General features: G+C 50.6%; 1 protein-coding gene across 1 annotated transcript; it reads right to left on the bottom strand.

Annotated features, from left to right (window-relative positions):
• Positions 1 to 1750: 1750 nt before the first annotated feature.
• Positions 1751 to 6497, bottom strand: BNIP1 (BCL2 interacting protein 1). The gene is made up of 6 exons (XM_074552350.1): positions 6294 to 6497; positions 6121 to 6213; positions 5762 to 5853; positions 4871 to 4972; positions 4071 to 4189; positions 1751 to 2376 (listed from the first exon to the last, which is right to left on the bottom strand). Exons 1-6 carry the CDS (start codon positions 6480 to 6482, stop codon positions 2180 to 2182), a joined length of 792 nt encoding a protein of 263 aa, XP_074408451.1. The 5' UTR covers positions 6483 to 6497; the 3' UTR covers positions 1751 to 2179.
• Positions 6498 to 6523: the final 26 nt, after the last annotated feature.

Raw genomic sequence — 6523 nt, 5'->3', positions numbered from 1 at the left:
CCCTTCACAGCACAACCCTGGGCACACAGCAGCAAGATCCTGAGGCACAACATCCTGAGTGCAAATATAAAACCTCTGCAGGCAGAGAAAAACTGCCCAGGCACAACTTTCCACATTCTCTGGATCAGACAACAAAAAGCCAGGCACAACCACTTCCTCTTCCCAAAAATTTCCGCACTTTGCCAAAATAAAAAGAGAACCCAAGTCCTACCTTTGCTGCAGGACCTGAGCCTATGACCAGGAGCAAGGCAAACACCAGAGTGAGCCTGCAGGGAGGGTATTTGAGCATCACCCAATCAGCCCCAGCTGGGCATTGTTAGGGTTGATTGGGGCACCCCACTGTGCCAGGTGGGAGCCAGGTAATCACCCTCAGGTGTGCCAGGAGCCAGGCAATCAGCACCAGCTGTGGCAGGTGGGAGCCAGGTAATCACCCTCAGGTGTGCCAGGAGCCAGGCAATCAGCACCAGCTGTGGCAGGTGGGAGCCAGGTAATCACCCTCAGCTGTGCCAGGAGCCAGGCAATCAGCACCAGCTGTGCCAGGATGGACCTGGGCAATCAGCACCAGCTGTGCCAGGATGGAGCCATGCAGTCACCATGATGCCACCTGGCTGTGGCATTTGGTTGTGATACAAAGCACCTGCAGCCTGTTTGGAGAACAATTCTCACCTGTGCCAGGAAGGACCTGGGCAATCACCAGGAGCTGTGCCAGGTGGGAGCCAGGTAATCACCTTCAGGTGTGCCAGGAGCCAGGCAATCAGCACCAGCTGTGCCAGGTGGGAGCCAGGTAATCACCCTCAGCTGTGCCAGGAGCCAGGCAATCAGCACCAGCTGTGCCAGGATGGACCTGGGCAATCAGCACCAGGTGTGCCAGGAGGGAGCCAGGCAATCACCAGGAGCTGTGCTCTGCTCCAGGGTGGCTGCTGAGGCACCTCCTGAGCTGCTGCACCAAATCACCCTTCTCACCACAAAGACAAATAACATTTATCTCATTTATCTTGCTGTCTCCACTGATTATTCCCTGCCAGGTCTGTGGCCCATCAGGAGCCTGGGTGATTCCTGGTTGCCTGTGGAAGGAAATTATTCAAGTACCTGTTGCATCCCTTTTTTGAGAGGGGGGAAGGGGAATTTCTCCCCTTCCCCTCTCTCAAAAAATCCAGTAGTCCTTGCTATTTTTCCCCCAGTTCCTTTATCTCTAATTGTCTCTCTGTAAATTGACACGTTATGCAGGTAGGCTTATTTACAAAGATTAGATTTTGAAGCTGAGTCATTTCTCTTATTCAAACCCCCAATGTGCACATCACCAATTTAATTCGTTCTTGGTGCAATTCTGGATCTCAGGAAAGGCTGGGAGGAAGAACTGCCCTGAAACACAAGGAATGGTCAATATGGAAACCACATCCACTCTGTCCAGTCTGTCTGTTCCAGGGCCACAAAATAGGAGTAAAACCCTCCAAGTTCCAAATGCCCCCCTTGGCAGTAATACTGCAAAGATAAAAGATGAAGTTATATAAAGAAAAGGAGGAAAAGGATTTTTGATTTTAGTAGATTGCCAATCTAATTTTCTTAACTGTTGTTTGAATTCAGAGTAACAAGTGGGGTTCCCATTTTTGCTTTGCTCAGAGCCCTCCCAAAACCAGAGGGACAGAGCAAGGCTGTGTTATGCTCCCAGAAAAACAATCCATAAGCAACAACTGCTGCTAAAGAAAAATCAAAATTTTTACACTGAAAGGCTCTTTTAAACAAAACTCTGTTGACATGAATACAATAAATATTTTATTAATGGAATGTTGAGTTTTTCTCTTCCATCTTTCCTCTTACTCTCAGCACCTTATACACAGATGGCAGAGCAGCTTCCAGTCCAAGCCAAGGACAAAACTTCATTTCAAGGCAGAAATCAGTGAGAGGCTGAAAGTTCAGACTGGCACCTATGAGTGCCCAGTCCCTCAGGTGTTTGCTTCCCCAAACCCACAGGTAAATTGGCATTTCTTCTTTCCAAGCATGATTTATCACTCTCTTCTGAGGCAGCTCCCAAGCTCTGTGGGGACAGCACAAATCCCTGCCTACTCTAATGCTCCTCCAGCCATTGCAACATCCCTTTATTATTTCATATAAAACCCCCACCGTTACCAACCATCTCCTTCTGATTATTTTTTTTAATAGTTCAGTGATTGTTGGGATTTTACAAAAACGGGAAGAGTCTCTTTTTGAGGATGTAGAGCACTGTGGCCAGGAAGAGGGCGAGGGCCAGGAAGATGAGCAGTTTGTCCGTCAGCTCCCGGCGGTTGTACTTGGTGATCAGCTTCCTCCCCAGCTGGATGGTGCCAGACATGGACTTGAATTCCTCATTTGCTTCCAGGATGGTTCGGGAAGAATTGGCTGAAATTCAAGGGGAAACAGAAAAATAATTTAAATCAGGAGGTTGTGCTTTAAAAATACCCAGCAAAGTGTGTAAGGATGAGATATTTGGTAACACAGACAGTGTCTGAGGGATCCTTCTGGGTCAGGCTGACTTGTGGGTGAGACTGATACAGAGTTCTCACAGCTCAGGGGTGCAAAGCCAAATAAGAGCACTGAAAGGATTAAAGATACTACTGAAGCTCCTGCATTTTGAATTTTTGGGTTAGCAGGTCAAATCTAGTTCAGGTTTTTCAGTCAGCACTGCTGGAAGCAGAGTGAAATAGGAACGGTGCAAGAGAGAGAAATCACCAGCAGCAGCAGGACAGGGTAATAATTGAATATATTAATTGCACCACTGAAAGTGTTCCCCCAAGCCCCAGCAGTAAATCAGTGTGGGCTGGCAGAATTATTCAGCTGAAACAGTTTTTAATAGGCATTTTTGACACACATAGCAATTGTTTGCCTAATAAAAATAAGAAGGTTCAACTAGAAGTGTGTGAGAAAACAAACACATGTCCCAAACTCCTCAGCCTTGCTCCTTTCAAAAGCAAAAGCCCTGGAATGCCCTTTTTCCTGCTTTACAGAAAGCACAGCCTGCAGGACAGTGCATTACCCTACACTGGCTGCTCACAGAAGGGTCAAATCCAGCACTGTCTGGCTCACAAACACACAGCAGAAACAGGTCTGCAATATTGTGCAAAACACTTTGTCCCATCCCATTTCAAGAGGCATTTTGATCCAAGTGAAAACAGAAAACTTGTTTGCCAGAGTTAATGACAAAGCTGAGCTTCCCTGCTCCACAGCCTCAAACCCTCACTGCATCCCAGGGAATGCTCAGGAAGCAGGAATTCCCACTGCTAACTCAGAATTTGCAGCTGGGTTTTGTAAACGACCTTTGGTAGTTTTTCCCTTGATGAATTCCAAGTGCTGATCATTCAGGAGCAGGGTGAAAAAGTGCCTGCCAAACTGTCCTTTTAATGGGAGAAGAACAGACTGTGCCCATCTGCCACCCTCACATGGGGCAGAAAGCAAGGACGACAAACTTGAGTTATTTATCCTTGTCTTTAAAGTTCCCTCCTGCCCAAAAGCACAGCTAGGAAGAGGCCCAGGCAGCAACTTGTGAATGCTGCATGAATCACCAGTTCTGACAGGTCACTTGATTTATGGTTTAGGAGTTGAAGCCAAGGACTGGGTGAAATCTTGGTTTCACAGTCCCTGATGCACTGCTGACAGAGCAAGTGACCTCGGGTTCAAGGCACTTGATCTTGGTGTCTCAGCCATCCCAGCTGGAGCCTGGCTGGGACAGCCCTGCAGACACTCCTTGCTCTGTGCAGGGACCTGAATCCTTTTGTTCCCTCTGCTGTCCCCAAATCTGTGCCAGGGCAGTGGCACAGAGTGACACCAGACTCACTCTGGGCACTGTGTGAGCTCCGTTTGCTTTTACAAGAAACCCAACCTCATCCTGACCCCTTTTCCTTCTCATCATCATGAAACAGAAACTCCACACAAAGTACACTGATATTTCCTGTTTATGTCCAGCTGTTAGAGGAGCTCTGCTGGCCATTCCTTTAATCATCATTGCAGCACATTGTGCCACTCTGCTCCTCTCCCCAGGCTGACAGAGCTGAGCAGAGCTGCTTCCATCACCCTCCATGCCCAAACCCCAGCTGTACCTAAGGTCTGCACGGTCTCCTCACTCTGCTGCACCTGCTGGGACATCATCCTGCTGATGCCCATCAGGCTCTCTGTGATGTTGCTTGCACTCTCTGCCAGACTTTCCTTTGTGGTCTTCCTGAAAAGAGAAAAAAAGCAAAGCAGGAAGAGGTAAAATTATTTTTTTGGATGCTCTGGGAAAATGCTGCTGATAGGGAGATCAGAGCAATACTTGGCACTAAACATCTCTGCAGGGTAGAGTGTGCTGGTTTTCACTGCATGAGAAATTCAGATTGTTTTCACTAAACAATAAAAAACAATTCCAAAATATGAAACTCCTGAGCCCAAACAACAACCCAGAATTTCACAGGGCTCTGTACTTCACCCCTTGTTCACCCAGGACTGTGTAACTCCATGAGCTGCTATGGCAGCACCAACACAAACCCATTTTATCATCCTGAGTATCCCAGCTGCTGCTTTCAATACACACCCCCACACACTCACATCCAGTTCTGGATGTGAAAACAGCCTGGATTATGACCCAGGTCTTGCTTAGAACCTATCTGGAATTAATGTAAAGGACAATATGTTAAGCTATGAAGGTTAATTTATCCCCTTTTCTGCTTAGACATGCCAAGAAAACCTGAATTCATCATAATCCTGAACAGCCCAAATCTCCACAAAAGGGAAATGCACTTAAAAAAGAAAAGCTACACTTGATGTAATTAATAACTTAAAAATACAATGTCACTTCCATTTAAAATGAGTGAATATAGGAGACACTGCTTAAATCCCACAGTCCAGTGGGACAGTCCAATACCTTTGTCTCAAGACATCTCTTCCTTGCAGCAGCTGATCTTTCTCAGAGTTGTCAATAGCAATTTTGCAGGCCAGATTTGCCTTTCTCCAGGCTGCCTGGTTGCTGAAATCACAACAGCAGAGTGTTGTAACGTGACGGGAACACCTTGCAAGCACCGACAATTTTCACCACTGTAACTGGGCACCCCTAATACCTGCAAGGACCCTCAGAATCCAATACACACTTAGGCTGGAAAACACTTCCAAGATCATCAAGTCCCAGTTGTGCCCAATCCCCACCTTGTCCCCAGCCCAAAGGATTGAGTGCCACCTCCAGCCCTTCCTTGGGCACTCCAGGGATGGGGATCCAACCCTCCCTGGGCAGTGCCAGTGCCTGAGCCCCCTTTCCATGGGGAAATTCCTGCTGTGCCCACCCTGAGCCTGCCCTGGCACAACCTGAGGCTGTTTCATCCTCTCATCCTTGATGCCCACCTGGCTGTCCCCTTTTGTCAGGAGCTATGCAGAGCCAGAAGTTCCCCCTGAGCCTCCTTTTCTCCAGGCTGAGCCCCTCTCCCAGCTCCCTCAGCCCCTCACCTTCTCTGTATTCCTACACACAACAAAAACATTCCATCCGGACATTCCCGCTCCTCAGTGTAGCATTTAAGAACCAAGAGAAGAAGAAAACTGAGCCAGACTCCTAAGCCACCTTCTTTGAGCTCAAAGGGTCAGACCAGAGTCAGGAAGTCAGGGCAGGAGAAGGGAGCTGAGCCCTTTCTGTCCCTGACCTCTCGGTCTGGCACAAAACACGTGGCAGGGGCTGGGCCTCCAAACCAGACTCTGGGAAACGCTGCACCAAACCCAGCCAATCTCTGCTTACAGCGGGCTGGGGAACAGCCCCAGCTGCCAGACCCACCTGAGCATTTGCTTCTTGTGGTTCTCCACCTCCCGCAGCAAGGCTTGTTTCTCCGACTCCTTGTCCTGCTCCTTGGCCATCTGCTCCAGCTCCTTCGGCGGAGAGCACAAACACCAGAACCTCAGCAGCCGCCCGCAGCTCGCACAGCCCAGCCCCGGCCGGGGAGCGGGTTCGGAGAACATTTATCTAATAATCCTGGGCTGCGACTCCCCAAATCTCAGCCGGGACCCCCCAAAACACTCGCAGAACATCCCAAACCCCGGCAGGAACCCACAGCCGGGATCCTCCAGCCCTAAAGCACAGCCGGTGGGCCCGGAGCACAGCTCGGTGCCCTCAGCAGCCCCGGCCGGGCCCCTCACCTGGATGCGGCCGCGGAGGTGTCGGAACTTCTCCTTGACGGCGGCATTGAGCTCCGTGAGGGCGCTGAGCGGCCCCGGGCAATCCCGGATGTCCTGGAACACAACGGCGCGGTCAGCGCGGGCCCGGCTCTCCCCGAGGCCGTGCCGGGGTGTCCCGCGGCTGGCGGCGGTACCTGCACGGCCGCCTTGATCTCCAGGTCGAACTTGACGATTTCCTGGTGGCAGACCCTCAGCGGCACCGCCGCGGCCGCCGCCGCCATCTTGGCCGGGCAGGGCCGGGCCGGGCTGGGCCGGGCGCGCGCGGGCGCCCCCTGCGGGCGACGGGCGGGGACGCGAGGGGAAGTGGCGGGGCCGTGGTCCATGGCGGGGAATATGCTGCTCCAAAGGGAGAAACGACACAATT

Source organism: Zonotrichia albicollis, chromosome 15, assembly GCF_047830755.1.
Source record: "Zonotrichia albicollis isolate bZonAlb1 chromosome 15, bZonAlb1.hap1, whole genome shotgun sequence".
Classification (NCBI taxonomy): domain Eukaryota; kingdom Metazoa; phylum Chordata; class Aves; order Passeriformes; family Passerellidae; genus Zonotrichia; species Zonotrichia albicollis.
Note: the sequence above shows the minus strand (reverse complement) of the source record. Positions and strands in the feature narration are given on the sequence as shown.